This window comes from Choloepus didactylus, chromosome 18 (genome assembly GCF_015220235.1).
Source record: "Choloepus didactylus isolate mChoDid1 chromosome 18, mChoDid1.pri, whole genome shotgun sequence".
Lineage (NCBI taxonomy): Eukaryota > Metazoa > Chordata > Mammalia > Pilosa > Megalonychidae > Choloepus > Choloepus didactylus.
The window spans coordinates 44,235,870-44,253,220 of NC_051324.1; the positions used below are offsets into that span (position 1 = coordinate 44,235,870).

Sequence of the window (17,351 nt, forward strand, 5' to 3'; positions counted from 1 at the left end):
CTGGGCCATAACTTTGTTTTTCTTAGTGTAGGTTGTAATTTTCTGTTGTCTAGGCATGTTTTCCTTGGTTATCCAAATCAGGTTTTCCCAGACCAGAACAGGCTCAGGTCCCAGAGGGAAGAAATATTCAGTATCTGGTTTCCCTGCAGGTGTGTCTTAGAAAATTGCTCCACCCTTTGATGCCTCGGGTCACTGTGCTTTTCTGCCCAGCAGGTGATGCCTGTTGGCCTATAATTCTTGACTGGTGTGAGGAGGTATGGCCGTGTTCCCCCAGGCTCTGGGGTCTGGTTCTGAATGGAAAGGGCCCCACCCCTTTCCTCCTAGAGCAGACAGACCCCTCAGGTGGAGGTCATTAGCATTTCAATGGTCTCGCTCTCTGCTTGTGGTGTCTCCACCCTTCCCAGAGTCACAGCCCTGGAAACTGAAAATGACTGGGGCTTTCTCCACTGAGCCAAAAAAGAAACAGATAGTCCCCTTCAGACCCAGTCCAAGGTGACCCTCCGGCTCTCCCAGGTCAATCGTCACCCAAAGCCTCTGTCTGTTTTTTGGGGCTGCGTACCTGTAGCGAGCAGTTCACACTCGCTACTTAAAACCCCAGTTGGAGCTCAGCTGAGCTATATTTGCTTGCTGGGAGAGAGCTTCTCTGTGGCACCACGCAGCTCCGCAGCTCGGGCTATGGGGGAGGGGGTCTCCCAACCTGGTTCCGCAGGTTTTACTTACAGATTTTATGCTGTGTTCTCGGGCATTCCTCCCAATTCAGGTTGGTGTATGATGAGTGGATGGTCTTGTTTGTCCCCCCACAGTTATTCTGGATTATTTACTAGTTGTTTCTGGTTTTTTGTAGTTGTTCCAGGGGACTACTTAGCTTCCACTCCTCTCTATGCCACCATCTTGCCCGAGACCCAGATGGCATTATTTTTTAAAAAGACATTTTATGATATTTTCAAGTGATGAAACCAGTGAGTAATGGAGTACAAAGAGCCTTCTTAAATGGGTAAGAGGGTGTAGTTATTAGAACATTGCATATAAATGAACAGTATCTTCCAACATCCTAGGACAGTGTATCATTTTGGTAGCTTCATTCTCCTTCAATTTCATAACTACCAAACACAGTGAGGAACTTCAGTGCAATAACTATCCAAAGAATCAAAAATTCCAAATTTTAAAAGATCCGCATATTGTCTCAATATATTTTCTCAGAGGAAACAAAAGACATACGACTGAAGGCATTCAGAGCAGGGCTTTTAAATGTGGTGTTTTGACACACCATAAGAGCTCCATAAAACATCTTTTTTAGTCTTGCCTGTGTATAACTTTGTTTTAGCCCCCCCCCCCCCCACTCCACCCCAGCTAGAAGATGACTGTATAGGCAAAGACAGATCAACTTGTGACTGCCCCCTATTGGCCGTGTGCCTTGGGAAGTGCCCTGTGTACCCGCTTCTCCGAAAGACGCAGCATTAAATGTGATGAGCTAGCCCTGGGGAGCTTAAGCCTGTTGCTCCCGGTGCCTTTCTCTATGCTAATTGAACTCGTACTTTCATTTCAAAGGAATGGCGCTGGAAATGTTTTCAAAGAATGCGAAATGCAACGCACCACTTCTCATATTGCAATCTAAGTTTTAACTCAAGTCAGGGAGGAACTGAAAAAGAAGCAGCTTACCTCCACGAATCCAATTCTCCAAGGCACTTTCTTTCATGTATTGTTGGTGTAAAACAACAAAAAAAAATCATATTACTTTAATCTTTAGTAATTGCCTTTTTTCATTTAAGTTGAATTTGCCTCAGATTACAAGGGAAAATATCATTCCATATGAGAAAATTGCCAAATAGTTCCATATTGATCAGAAGCAAGTACCGTATTGATCTCCTGAACTGCCATGCCATTTCACAGTAGCGTCGTTCTCTTTGAATGGGAACTTCATAAGCAGGAAGCCAGGCGATGTCAATTCTCATCAGTGGCCCCCACAAGAAAGCGCCATGCATTTCACAGCAGCCGCTATTGAAGCTCAGACTGAGGGAAGGATTCCACCCACCAAGCGGCCCTGGGCATTTCATCTTAGTGTGTCTCTTAAAAAAAAAAGTCTACTTGGGAGTTGTGTTTTTGACTAAGAACACAGCATAAGATAAATCATAGATTCATCAAGAGTATGTCATAAAATCAGAGATACAGCTGTCAACGTCTACAGTCGTTGGAAAGAATAAAATTGGGCTATAAACTGTGCATAAATATTCTATACCTTTGAGCTATCCAAGGGGTCTTCCTGTACTGTAACGATGTGGCAAACAAAAAAAATTGCAACACTGTCCCACCAAAAATTTGACCTACCTAAGTTAGAGGTAAGCTTAGGACAAAGCATGTTTTTGGTACCACAGAAAATTTTTTACCAGAAGGGGTAATTATTCAGGAAATACCATATATTTATATAAATAATAGCAATTATTCAGGAAAATCCAGTGCCCCCCAAGTGAGAGGTTAGATGACTTACCCATGAAGGAACCATAAGTTACTTAGACTTAAATTAGAGCTCCTGACTTGAAATCCAGGGCCTTGTCCTTGTCCTATATAAGCCGTTTCCTCAGGTGTTGGGAAGGTAGAGAGAGAGATGTAAATCAATAGATAGAGATATTAAGACTTCCATATAAAAATATCTGTGAAAACTTTATTTGAACTTCAAATGTATTTAAACAAGCAGAAGTGCATATGTTTATCCCCACGGGCCTCTGAGCTTCACCCAAATTTGTATTTCTCTTTTCACAAACAACTCAGCTCTCCTTCCTTGGGACTGTAGTCAGTGGGTGTCAAGAGCTGAGTCAGGCTCTAGCACATTAGTCGTCAGGCCCCTTTCTGTCTATAACCCCCAGATGGTAACTTTAACTTGCACAAAGTGTTTTTTTTCTTCTGGCTGCTGTGTGGACAAGATAGTCTGTGGGCAAGAATCAGTGCCTGGCCTGATCAGCCATGGAAGACACCCAGCACGCCTTGACACTAGAGGTGAAAACTACTGGTTTTGCCCGTATTCTTTTTTCTTTGGTCCTGCTACCTCCATCCTACCAAATACACTAAGCAAGCCTTGATGGGGAGTAAAGAAGATATAAAAAGGTAGCCTGCAGGATATATCGTGTGCTCTTGGTTTGCAAATTTTAATAGACTGATTTGATGGCAGCTTTTGACTGGTGAGTCATGAGGATAAACATTATGTGTTTGGTGCACACCAATTTCAGCAGTGTCAGTATAGGGGTGTGGGCTTGTTTGGTGTAGAAACACGGTGATGCCATATAAAGAAGGAAATGGGGAAAAGCAGTCTTATCCCAATATCTTGACATATGGGGATGGGGCTGGAGGGTGACGGGCAGAGTATATTTAAGCTAATGGCACAGACTGCAGTCTCAGAGATTTGTTCACATCATCTGACAGATGATGTTGCCTTTCTGCCTTAATTTCTGCTCAACACCACCAGCAGGTGGAGCTGCTGCAGACACCAATTTGTTCATTCATTCAACCAGTGTTTGCTGAGCACCCGCTGTGTGTTAGACTCCACTCTGGGGCTTGGGATTTAGAGATAAAAGATGCAGGCACTTTCCTTCAGGGCTCACAGCCTAATGGGGAGAGGCAACAAGGTAAATAATTGTTTTCAAGCCAATTCAGTAGATACGATGAAAGAAGAGAGCAGGAAGCACAGAGGGTACAGCCACGGAGCCTTCCGGGAGGACAAGCCGTGGTTTCACCAGGCAGAGAGAAGTGACATCGGTGCTCCCCAGCTCTCCTGAGTGCTTACCGTGGGCCAGAGTGGGAGCAAGGGCTGTGGGAGGGCAGAAGGTGCTGCATTCTCTTATGACCATTGCATCTAGCTGGGGAATTGTGCAAAGAGGAATCACCCTGGTGGGTGGAGTCTGAGGGGTATCAACACAGTGGAAGCACACGCCTTGTTACCTTCTGTGTGGGGAAGACATGCACACAACCTTTGCCTCTTGCTCCTAGCCTGCCCCCGACACCACCACCACTATACCCCTTACCTCAACCATGGATGCAACACGGAAGCTGGTTGTAGTTTCAGAGAAGCACAAGTGCTCTTTTCCTTTACTCTAGGCATGCCCGGAATGCCCCTCATTATACTGCCTTCTTTCTTCCCTCCCCCACCACCACCCCGAATAAAATAAAATACAATAACAGCAGCATGCTCGAGTACCCAATATGCTCTGTGTGCAAGCTTGGTTAAACAAATCACATTGACCTTTTAATAAAAATGTGCAGAATGCTTCCTTCTCTCATTCACTATGTTAATCTCCAGGCCAAACCACAGTAACTGCAAGCCTCATTAAGTGCAAATCTGATCATGCTACACCTCTGCTTACAGCCCTTCAGTGGCTCCACGTTGCCTACAGGATGAAACCCAAACTCCCAACAGTGCAGACAGGGTCATCTTGGTGTGGCCTGTGCTGACCGCACCAGCCCCGTTCCTCACAGTGACCCTCCTGCATTCGTCCCCCACAGTGGCTATGTCCAAGCCTGCACAGCTCTCTGTACTTCCTTAGCTCTTTCTCTAATTTGACTCTGTCTGCGGTGCCCTTAACACCCCACCCCGCTGCCAGCCACACACTGATTACCTCCAGGTCGTTCAAGATGCATTTCATGTCACCTCCTCAGTTAATCCTTTCCTGAATCCCACCTCCAGGCAGAACTGACATCCTCTCCACATGCCCAGTGCAGATGTAGATCACTGTCTCTGTGGCTTCTTGCTGCGTTCACTTAATTAAGTCCTACTCACCTGTACGTAGCTTAGTGCCTGACACGTATTAGGGGCTTAATAGAGCCAAATGATGGATACCCAACGTAAGCTTGTGTCAGACCCTGATCTGACTGCCGAGCACCATCACATCGGTGTGTGCTCTGGGCACTGTGGCTCTGTCATGGAAGCATCTGACTGCACAGGCCACAGTGCTGACCTGGCTCAGCCTTTTGCCATCATTACTTCTGTCTTGGGTTCAGCCAAATTAGTTACCCTGGTTGTTTTGATGTAAAGGCAGAAATGGTCAGCTGTAAAGCAAGAGAAAGTCATTCTTCCTGGGGTTAGTCTCCAAATCTAACATGACCAAACCCTCTCCCTCATGGTTATTGCATGGGCAAAGCCCTGGAGGGGTTCAGGTACCCCACCAGGTAGTATGAGGCCTGGAGGGACAGAGTGGGATGGCAGGCAAATGGTGGTTCTACTTAGATCAGTTGCTTTGTTCCTAATGGAATTGGCAAGCAATGGAGCACTGATATTCCAGTTTCCCTTAGCAAAGATGGCTCTTGTTCTATCAGACAAAGTAAAGTCAGGAATTTCTAGAGGAAGAGACAGGACTTGGAGGAGACTTTTGCCCAGGAGAATTGATTAACAGCGTTAATGCTTGAGATCAGAGCATAAATACAGGCCAAGCCAAGGCACACTTAGCACCTCCTGATGTCATAGTCTATGTGTATTCATTTTGCCATTGATTGTCTGTCTTTTCAACTAAATGAAGGCAAATCCCACATCTGTCTTGTTCATTGCTGGAGCCCCAGAGCCTAATCCTGTGCCCAGCACAAAGAGGTGCTCAGTGAGTATTTGTTGAATGAGTGAATGAATGAATGACCCTGGTCTGGAGCTCAGGAGAGCTGGCTTCCTGTTCCCACTCTACAAGCCACCAACCTTCAGCAGGTCACTTCACCTCTCTGATCCTCACTTTTGTGTTAGTGAGGATTTACTGTCTCACAAGCTTAATATGAGGGTCCAGCCGTCTGGGAAATTCCTTTTTTACCCCTCCATGTGCATAAAACTGTAATGCTCTACTTGAGAGATTATATTAATCACTGAAGAGTTAGTCTTGTCCTACCAGGAGCTGTGTGTGTGGGTGAGAGGATACTCCCTGAATCCAGGGGGGCTGGGAAGCCAGTCTCATCCCTCTGCCAGCCAGGTTCTGGGTCCCTGCCACGTGTACTCCAGGCTACCTGGATCAGCCGTTATGGTGGGCGCTGGAGTCTCTGGGGTACTGAGGGCAGTGGTATAAGCTACCATGGGATGAGAGAGAAAAGAAGAGCACCTCTGGCTGATCCTCAGGGAATTCCAACACTGAGAGGAGGAGGAAGAAGACCAGGAGCCAGCCACAGAGCCTGAGAAGGAATGGCCAGAGAAGGAGGGTGCTAAGGGTGTTTTAGAAGCCAGGGGAGGAGGTGCCAGTTTGAGAAAAGAAGGGAGGAGGGATCATGGGGAGGGGAAGGGAGAAAGAGGGTCACTGCAATTTACTAAGATTTGAAATCTCTAGTACCTCATAATTTGGTAAAAATACAACTAATGCATTGAATAAAAAAATTAGAAGGTAATACACAAATTGCTAATGGTAATTGTTTTATATTATTGGAATTGTTATTTTCTTCTCCTTTTCTCTTTTTTTTTCCACAGTCTGATAAGTATCCATATCACTTTTATAAATGAAAAATATATTTAATAATAAAAGATATGAGTATAAATACCTCAAATCGGTATAAGAGAAAGGGCTGTTGGCATGGGCCTGACAGAGAGGAGATACACAAAACAGAACATCAGTTGTTAAATTTAACTGTTGAAAAAAATTTTACCTGTTGAATCTCATGGTAGGATTTGACCTGATTAATTTTTCTATATAAAAGTATTTTCTTAATGTTCTTCTAATATAGTTTCTAATTAAATAATGCCAATAAATGAGAATGGTGACCAGACAGCTTTTCAACAGGCCTGAAGCTTTCAATTGTGCATTTCTCTAGGACTCCAGTGTTTCTAGGTGCAGGTCACAGGGGGCCACAGCCAAGGACTTGGCACTTCAGATAGTCCTTGTGTAGACCATGTTACTATTCACCAATGCCCAGTGTCCGAGTGCGTTGCCTCGCATCCCAGACATCAGCCTTGGCCATGTGACTTCTTTGTCGACCAGAATACGAGCAGAAGTGACGAGTGCCTCTTCTTGGATGGAAGCTTTAAGGGCCTTGCTTACTTTTCTCTCCATCATTGTAATTCACAGTGGTCCAGATAGCAGCTACCTCAAGAGCCTGGGTCCCAGGATGTAGACAGCAATGTCAGGGGGAAGCCCTCAGCCAATCTTGGAAGGGACATGTATGTGAGCAAAAAATAAACTTTTTTATTTAAAGCAATTGGAACCTGGAGGGCTGTTATTGCAGCCTAATCTGATGGATACAGTCTTTTAGAATAATCCATAAACGGGGAAAATGTATTGGCAATACCAGGCACTTCTTCAAGGAATCTAATTCTTAAGTCTTTCTAATTTTCTTCTCTAGATGATGCATATTTACTACAGGGACTTAATATAGAGGAACTGTATCCAGAGACCTCCAGTTTCATTACTTATGATGGATCGATGACTATCCCACCCTGCTATGAGACAGCAAGTTGGATAATAATGAACAAACCTGTCTATATAACCAGGATGCAGGTGAGATTTGTTGTGGTCCTTAAGCTCATGGGGAAGATGGGGTGAAGACTGGCTGGGTTGGTGGAGTGACCTATGTTTAAAAAACCATCATCTGAAAAAGTTACCATGGACTCATTGTAGAGGCATCCTACTGGAGTGAGAAAAGACAGAATGGTTAGTTCTCAAAGGGCATTCTGTAATTACAGCACCCAAAAATAACAAACAAAATGAATGAAAAGGTCAGTGCAAAATGTTTGGAAAAGGGTCATTTAAAAATTTAAATAGATTTTATTATTGGGAGACTCCTCAGGGCCTTTAAAATGATAATACATGAGTCAGTCCCTAAGAGGAGGCAAAGAATATGAAGAATTTCATCCCCATCTTTGAACATGGAATTTCTTTCAGAGCACCTCACAGTGCTAGTATTCTTCAGAACTGGCTGGGCACTGGGAGATATGGCCTCTGGTTCCAGCTTTGCTAATGGCTCATTGCACACTGTCTCTCTCTCTCTCTCGTTCTTACTGCACATTTGCCTCATTGTTCTCTCCTGCTAGAGATGGTTTTCCTTTGCTTCAGAATCCTGCAGTGGACATGGCTGCATACATTACAGTCCAGCCCCCTGGCTATGATAGTCACAGAAAAGGAACAAGATTGGTCCACCTTAGTTTAGCTGTGACTCCTTGGCCAGTCCTTGTGGCCTAGATGAGACCCATGTGGGAGTCACAGAGTTATGGAGCCATGGCATGTCAGAGAATGGAGGAACCCTGGAGAACACATAGCTGGGTCTCCTCCTTTGACATCTGATGTATTTGAGAATGAAAAAGAGTAAATGACTTGTCCAGAGTTATATGTGAGCTACTGAAGTAGAGCAGGGCTCCCGCCACAAAGCGAGTACAGCTGAATTCATGGAACAAGGGGCTCTCGGGGGGTCACGTGCCTTCCCGGTCAGCCAGTGTCGCCACAGTAGACTGGCCAACGGTCTGTGCGACCTTTCTTCCCTGGTGCGTTTACAAGGATGGGTGGTAGCTCACAGCTATTGCTCTCTCCTCAGATGCACTCCTTACGCCTGCTCAGCCAGAACCAGCCATCTCAGATCTTTCTGAGCATGAGTGATAACTTCAGGCCTGTCCAGCCACTCAACAACCGCTGCATCCGCACCAACATCAACTTCAGTTTACAGGGGAAGGACTGTCCAAATAACCGAGCCCAGAAGCTTCAGTATAGAGGTGGGTACAATGGCCCTGAGAGCAGGTGACCCAGCCCCCAGCTTCATCTTTCTGCTTAGGCATGATCTTAAAGGCCTGCTGTTACCTCCCATTAGAGGAATCTTTATTGTAAATGACAGTAAGACCACCCCAAGTTCCCTCGGTTTGCACTGCATTTTTCAGTTGGCTAAGTCTAGTCACGGGCATCAGACCTTAAATCCCCATTGGGTCAGGCAAGATGGCTCTTTTTTACCCCCGTTTTACAGAAGAGCCCAGAGAAGCTGATTAGTCCGAGGTTGTCTGTTAGAACAGTGCAGCTAGAAGCATACAGAGCTTTTAGTAATATGCAAGATGGGACTCTCTTGTCCCCAGAAGGTGAGCAAATACTCTGGTGCCAGGCCATTGGGATCCAATGAGGCATTGTGTATGAATGTATCTTTGCCCATGGCTACGTCCGTAGAATTGATGATTATTCCTACCAAAGGCACATTTAAGATGACTCCCGCCTCTGGTAACCCTCTGGTCCCTGCCCAGCCCTCTCTCCTCTCTTTCCCCACACTGACTAAATATCTTTGGATCATGGGAAATCCTCAACATAGAAAGGAAAATAGGAGCAGGACAGCGTCACAGAGGTGCCCTGGACTAGGAGTCGGGACACTGGAGTTCCGAGTCTGCTTCTATCACTAACAAGCCACACAAACCCAGCCCAGTCATCGACCCGTCTGCACTGGCTTCTTAGGACAGTCCCTATCCATCTGCTTCAGAAGCTCGTTTGAGGAGCAAATGAGAGCCCAGCTGGGGAAGCTCTTTAGAGCAATATCATGCTGCCTAAATGCAGGGGAGCGTGGTTATTGCAAGGTGGCTTGTAGAAACAGCCACCACTGTGTCCCCTCAGTCCCCCTGTCCACCCACTGCATCTCTCCTACTCCCCCCACTTTTCCTTTCTTTTTTTCTCTCTCAGACACACAGAGTGCCAAACTATATAAATTTCCTGTTCCCTTCCTGACAGATCTACCAGACAAATAAACATCTGACTCATCCAGATCCTTCTCTTTATTTGGCACAGACGATTGTACACCCGTGTGCCAAGCATGGGGCTGGGTGATGAGGATATAGTAGTGAGGAATCCAGATATGACTCCTATCCATACAGAGTTTACAGGCTAAAGCGGAGGATGGCAAACTTCTTCAGCAAAGATCCAGAGAGTAAATATTTTAGGCTTGGTGGGCCATACAGTGTGTTGCTCTCTGACATTGTAGTGTGAAAGCAGCCGGGGTCGATATGTAAATGAATGGGTGTGACGATGTTCCAATAAAACTTTGTTGGCAAAAACAGGCAGCAGGCTGGATTTGGACCACAGGCTGTAGTTTGCCCACCCCTGGCCTAGAACCCCCTAGATTTTTCTGTGATGATAGAAATGTTCTGCATCTGCATCCTCTAAAATATTAGCTACTAGCCACATCTGGCTTCTGAGCACTTGGAGTGTAGATACTACGATGGCCCAACTATTTAATTTTAATTTATTTAAATTTATGGTAACCAATTGTGGCTAGTGGCTACCATGTTAGGTGGCATAGTTCTAGAGGTGGGGTGGTGGGGGGAGGGTGGAGCAGGGCAGCTGGGATATATTGTAAGAAAGCAGACATTTGTAATACTTTCCCTTTTCCTTTGGAGTAAGCCCCCAAAACTGTGCAAATTAATTCAAGTATGCCTTGTTTTGTGTCGTGTTACTTTTTTCTTTTTCTCTCTCTTTCCAGTAAATGAATGGCTCCTCAAGTAGGGAACAAAGCCAAGAAGAATCCCACCTCACTGAAATGCTACAACTACAACTGTGAATTGACATAACCTAGAATGTTCCCCTTCTTACTTCTCTCTCCTTCCTTCCCCCAAGCCTCACTCACTCTTTGGATTGGCCCTTTCTCCATTAAAGTGTCTGCAATACCACAGCAGAGGAACAGATCTCTTGTGCATACTGACAAACACACACACACAAGCACTCATACATTCTTATACACAGATGCAAACATACATATACACACACACATATTCACACAACCTCCATGATGGGCAGTCACGTTTCAGAAGTAAAAGGCTCATTCATAAGCGGTCATAGAAGAAAATAACTTCAGTTAACCTGATGACAATTTTGATACAGTTTTCCCGAACTAATAAACCTACCCAATGAGACTTTTCAGCCTTTGTACATACAAAACTCTTCCAAAAGAGAGAGGAGGAAACACAGCTCCAACAGCATCAAGTGGACTTTGTTCTTTGCATCAAGTAATCTCAGATAGTGTCCTAGGATCCTTCTAAGGGAGCTGGTGACAGGTGAGCTGGACAAGGTTGGCCAAGGACACTTATTTCTAGATTATGATTCTTCTGTTTACTCAATTAAAAGAAAAAGGACAGACATTGAAGAGATACACAATGTATATATATCACTGCAGACTATAAAGAAATGGAATTATTTCCTTCTTTGTCACTTATCTGTAGTAGGATTTGCCAAGATCAGAACTGATCCATTTGCTGTTTCTTGTTTTCCAAAGGTCATCCATGGTGTTTGGTTATTGTTAACAGCTCAATAAATGTGTTTAACAAAAGTTAATTTCATTTTTCTGGCTTTGGTCTCTTCTCCTTCCTCACAGGCTAAGCCCTAGCCCCATGCAACTGCATCCTTTGGTTTTACTTGTTCTTTCATCTACGTGTTTTGTTCACTTGCAGCCAGTTTTTACTGAGTCTTTGGCAATCAGGAATGCAATTGCTAAGCAAGTATAACTTTAATTCCACTCCATGGCTCGATCATTCATACAAGGTGAGCTTCAGCCTGAGATAGCAGGCGACAGATTTCTTGCATTTCAAAACTGCCATTCCCACCCCCCTGTGATGCTCCCTTGAAGGAATGCACTTTGCCTTGTAAATTCCTGGGAAAGGGGTGTCTTTTCTCTCCAGGTACAGCCAGATCTCACCAAGTACAAACGAATGCCTTTCTTTTCTTGTTTATAATGGTCACTCACTGTGTTTGGTTACTGTCAAGAAATCAATAAATGTGTTTAACAAGTTACCCAGTACTCACGTCTGAGTTTATTGAGAAGGAGGACGCTCCCTGCTGCAGCCTCTGCGTCCTGCTGGGTCCTCGAGCAATTGCATTAAGGCCGGCAGGGCAGCTGGAGCCGCCAGAACAGCCTGTCTGGCCATTCTGAGAGCCAGGTAATTAATACCCTGTTGAGAAAACATACAGGCTTAGCTGCTGGATGGGAAAACTTGGATGTCTGTTCAGTGGCCAAATTAAAAATAACTTTTGTCCCTCCTTTCCATCACAATCTCAAGAAAGAGGGAGAGCACAGGCATGCGGTTTGTGCAAACAGGAACATTTGCAAGCATACCTAAAACAAACGGCAGGTATGTTGACAATGAAAAATCAAAATCAAACACCCAGTCTTTTCATGTTTGAAAGAATACATACAACTGGATTTTTTTTTCTCTTTTTTGCACCAATATTACTTACATGAAGGCCTCAGCCCTGATACATCTGAGTCTCTCTGAGCAATCATGTTTTTCCAGAAAACCAAATCTGTCTGCAAAGGTTTAGGGTGGGCTGGTGCCAGTTTTCTTAGGAAGTCCTCCACCGTGTGACTCACTGCTTCTTCTCTAAAGATGAGGATGGAAACTATGGGTGGTAGCTTCAACCAGGCCTGGATTTAAATCCTCACTCTGCCACTGGCCTGCTATGCGACCCCAGGCAAGTTGCTTTGCCTCTCTGATCTGTACAGTGGGGATGCTAATGACTGCCTCGGAGAGTTATGAGGCTTAAATGCTATATATACATAAAGCAGCTAGCACAATGCCTATACTGATTGTTCAGATGGGTATCTGTAGAGCATTTGCATGGCCTACAGATCAGGGGTTTATCCAGATAGTTGCTGCTGTATAGAAAGGGGTTAGCATCAAGCACAACAGGGAAATCAAATTAATATCAAGCAAGAGCAATAGAGTCCCAGCAGACAGCCCCTAATTAAATGCCTAAGGGTGTGTGGGGACAGAGGAGGCGGCGCAGGTAAGGAAAGAAGGCAGGGCACTGGGTGTCTAGGCCCTGTTCTGCTACCAACCCCCTCTGTGAATTTTGGCAATTCACATCCCGTCATCTGTAAATGATTTTGACCAGATGGCCTCCTAGCCTTACTACTCTATTATTCCTGAATTCTGTCATTCATTTCTACAATTCAGGGAAGACAAAGACCCAAGCTCTCACCCCTGAGGTCCCTGGGCACAGGCAGGATTTTACCTTGGCCAAACACAACTCAGAATAGACTGACCTGGCCCGTCTTCCACCTTCTGTCCCAGTCCTCGATGGCCCTTCTCCCCACTGTCTGACTTTCCCAAACTGTATTTCCCTCAAACCACACAGGAGAAACAAAAATTAGCTAGCTTAGTACCTCTCTAAATAAAGATTTAAAAGTACCAAAGAGCCCTGAGGATTTGGCCTAGTGAGGACACCCAGGGACAAAAAGGAAAGTCATCAGGTGCTAAAGAAGGGGTGGGCGGCAGTGCCCGTTGAGTCTTGTATCCACAGTGTGCCCGGATATAAGTCCTGAGCCTCAGCTCCCTCACTGGGGAAGAAGCTAAATATGCACATGAGAGAGTTCTGAACAAGTTGAATGAGAAAAGGAAAAGACATGGCGAGCCTCAGTCCCTACTCAGGGACACATATGTGGTTTGCGAGGTTATTTAGGGCCTTATACCCACCTCCCTCACTAGCAGCTTGGTTTCCATGGTGACAGGACAACCACAACTCACTGCACTAAATGTCTGGAATGTAGCACCGGACAGTGTGGAAATAACATGCAGTTTGGACAGAAGCGCAGCCCATAGCCACCCATGTAGGGCGGAAGGGCCTGATTGATGGTCATCAACTAACATATACCAACACCCCCAGGGGCCTGTTCCTGCTGGACTCAGGGCACTTGCAATTTATGAGAGTGTCTCACATTTTCCTGGTCTGGAAATTACTGGGGCTCCCCAGAAGCAGAAACTTACATCAACATTATTCACCAATTAGTACAATTGAACATAAGGAAAGAGTAGACAAAACCCAAGTTGAAGAAATGTATTCATTAAAAACACCACGTGTGGCCCATTTCCCAGAGCCCAGGCCCTGCACTAAGCAGTTTACAAATATCTCATTTCAGCCACACGGCTACCATGGCTGTCCCTATGCTATAAAGGAAGAAACTGTAGTTCTTAAAGATGAGGGGACACGCTCAGGATGACACAGATCCTAAGTGGCAAAGCCAGACCCAGCCCTTCTAGGCCAGTGGTTCCCATCAGCACTGCTTGGGAACTGGATAGAAATGCAAATTCTTAGGCCCCACCATGGACCTAGTGACACTCAGGGGTGGAGCCCAACAATCTGTGTTTTAAAGAGTCCTCCAGACGACCTTGATATACATTCAATTGTGAGAACCCCTGTAAGTTAAATGTTCACTCCTACTACCTTTTACTCTAGTGGACCCCAAATTTTGCTACACATTACAATCTTCTGGGAAGTTTTTGTTTGTTTGTTTGTTTGTTTGTAAAATCCCAATGCCCAGGTGGTATCCCATACCAATTGAAATCAGAAGGTCTCGGGGTGGCAGCCCGACCTCAGTGTTTTCTAAAGATCTGCAGATGGTTCCAATGTACGGCAAAGTTTGGGAACCACTGTTCTCTGAAGAGGCTTCTCAGAGGAGGGCTCACCTGTAAAGTGGGTCCATGGGAGCCCAGAGTCATCGAACACATCTCCCCTCTCTGAATAGCATCCTGGTCCCTGTGCAGGCTAATTTCAGATAGTTCCAGGCACTGTCCAGGCCCCTTTTCACCTTCTCCAAGTCATCATTTAATAGCCCAGAGTTTGAATAACAAATCATACACACACACACCCCTCTTTTTTTTAATAAAAGAAGCATTAGAATTTGAAATAATGGCTTGGCATCAGCCTTCCAAAACCTACCCCAGGTCTTCATTCCTAATTACTCACATTGCAAATTTCCAAGACCTCAGACCATTAGGGACAAATTAAGCAAGCTGTAAGTCAGGAGACCAAGTTCGGAAAGATGAGCTGCCTCCATAATTAAATAGGCAAATTACAACCCTGTCAGTTCTGACTTCATGGTGTCTCTTCCATGCAGAGTTTCACTCCCCAGACCTTGCAGCCCCCATGAAAGCCCTAAGCCAAAGCCCCATCATCTCTGACCTGGCCAATTAAATCAGAGTCTCTGATACATTCCAGAGTCTTTAGGGCAGAAAATATATCTATATCTATATCTATCTGTATCTATATCTATATCTATCTATATATCATCTATCTAGCTATCTATCTATCTATCTATCTATCTATATGTATATTTGCAAAGTCCCTTGAGGGACTGGAGAAAAAACATGAAACTATTAAATTTCCCCACCTGGGAAATGCCTGTCTCTCAAGCATTAGAGACTCCCAGTTTAATAAGCCAATCCCTCAATCTTGAGGCTTGCCCTTATGAGATATTTCTATAATGACAAAGCTAAGCCCACTTATAATTATGCCCAGAGAACCTCTTTTGTTGCTCCGATGTGGCTTCTCTCTCTAAGCCAACTCTGCAAATAAACTCAATACCCTCCCCCCTACATGGGACATGACTTCCAGGGGTATAAGTCTCCCCTGCAACATGGGCCATGACTCCCAGAGATGAGCCTGGCCCTGACATCATGGGATTGAGACTGCCTTCTTGACAAAAAGGGAGAAAAGAAAAACAAAAATGTTTCAGTGGTGAAGAGATTTCAAATAGAGTCAAGAGGTCATTCTGGAGGTTACTCTTATGCAAGCTTCGGCCAGATATTGCAATTTGCCACAGAATGCCAAGCCCCAACCAACAGTATTCCTAAAAACTCTAGAGAATACTGTGGGCTCTATCTACGACTCTAACATAAGTTTTACATAGCAAGTTTATTTTTTCAGAAACGTAGAGCCTCCAGACAGTTCCTATGCCAGATAAGCCCTGAAACCAGAGGCACCAGTCTCTCCTAGAACATCAACCAGTTTCATTCCTCCACCCCATAATGCTGACATCCCTTTTCAGCACAAAGAAGTTAGAATGGTCATTGCCCAGATATCCCTGAAGATTGAGAGAATGATCAAATGAGAGGGAGGCATTGTAACTGAGAAGTTAGGAGTTAACAAATGATTATGACTACTGATTCATTATGTAGATATTTCTTTTTAATTTCTAGTGTATTAAAGTAGCCAGAAGGAAATACCTGAAAATGTTGAACTGTAGTCCAGTAGCTTTGATCTTCGATAATGACTATATAACTAGATAGCTTCTATCTTAAGACTGTTTGATTGTAAAAACCTTGGGACTGACACCCTTTTTATCCAGTGTATGGGTAGATGAATAATACAATGAAGACATGCATTGGAAAAAAAATCAGAGTCTTGACTATGAGTCTAGGCTGTAGATGTATTTTGAAATCCCCATTTGATTCTACTGGCTGCAACATGCATCCAACAGGCCCTCCTGCCTCCTGCCTGAGGTCAGGTAAGTGAGAGCAAAAATGTCTAAACTCTGCTTTCAGGAAAAGGGAACATGAGTCCACCCTGAATAGAGGCTGTAAGAAGTTTAGGCTGGACTTGGGGTGGGTGGAGAATAATCTGAAATGCTTTTCAGGGGAGACATCAAAATACAAAGCTAAGCAGACAAACCCAAAAGGGCAGCTCTCCAAATCCAAATTGATTCGGTAAAGAAGCAGATTCCAGGCGCAACACGAAGAGACAGAACCTAGTGCCAGACCTGGAATAGAGATAGGAACAGGACCCAGGGAAATCTCCTGAGCTGCTTTTCATAGGGCCTGAGGGTCATGTTTCAATGCAGACATTTCCAACCCAATACCATTCCATCAGTAGGATCAATGAACCAAAACCTCCAACTGGAACACATCTCCCAACACCCAACCTCCAGGGGTCCCCAGTTGTGTTCAAGTGAAAGTTTCGAATTCCTTAGCAAAACGAAAGCGAAGCAAAGCCCAAGTCTTTGCCTTTCATCTAGTTCCCAAATGATGCTGAGGGTCAGAACTACTGAGAACATTTTGAGAACCACTGGCTTCGAAGGGCTGGGTCTGGCCTTGCCACTTATGAGCTTTGTCATCCTCGGCATGTCCTCCAAACTTTAAAAACTACAGGGTTCAGCCATCCCAGATTCTTTGCTGTTGTCCAGACACTTGCTCATATTTTCTATCCTCTTGGCCTTGGTTCATGTCATCCTCAGTTTGGAAAGCGCTTGCTGATTCTTCTTCATCTGTGTATATACTATATACACTTAACAAGAGTGAGCTGAAATCCCACCTAGGCTTCCCTGATCCCCCCAGGGAAAATTATTTTTTCCTTGTTCTGAGCTTACACAGAATATTAATTATATCTCTCATTAACAGTTACTTCAGTTGGTTTTATATTAGAGTTGTGTTTTTTTACTGTCTGTACTTGCCAATTTGAAGTTCCCTGAAGGCAGAGATTCTCTCTCCATTCATTTTTGAATCTCTCCTTCCTATGCACAGAAATAAAAAGAAAAATAAATGATATGATAATGCTTTGCAAACAGTAAGCACTCCAAGTTTCTTGAGATATAAAATGTTCCTATCAAAGGGAGGATAATATTTGCTTCTTTTCAATTCAACTCAAAATTAATTGAGCTCCTTCTGTGTGTTGGGCACAGTA

At 44.5% G+C, this 17,351-nt stretch overlaps 1 protein-coding gene across 2 annotated transcripts in view; it reads left to right on the forward strand.

The window, feature by feature from the left end:
* The window catches only part of CA10 (carbonic anhydrase 10), a 485,859-nt gene extending 474,210 nt beyond the window's left edge, over window positions 1–11,649 (forward strand). Inside the window, exons 7-9 of one of the 2 annotated variants that reach the window (XM_037809183.1) lie at window positions 7,288–7,442; window positions 8,473–8,647; window positions 10,384–11,649. In XM_037809183.1, coding sequence (XP_037665111.1) covers window positions 7,288–7,442; window positions 8,473–8,647; window positions 10,384–10,406 — 353 coding nt within the window. In that variant the 3' untranslated portion in view covers window positions 10,407–11,649. Of the gene's footprint in view, window positions 1–7,287; window positions 7,443–8,472; window positions 8,648–9,635; window positions 9,748–10,383 lie in introns of those variants that run through there. The other variant, XM_037809184.1, reaches the window with a different exon arrangement.
* The last annotated feature ends 5,702 nt before the right edge of the window (window positions 11,650–17,351 follow it).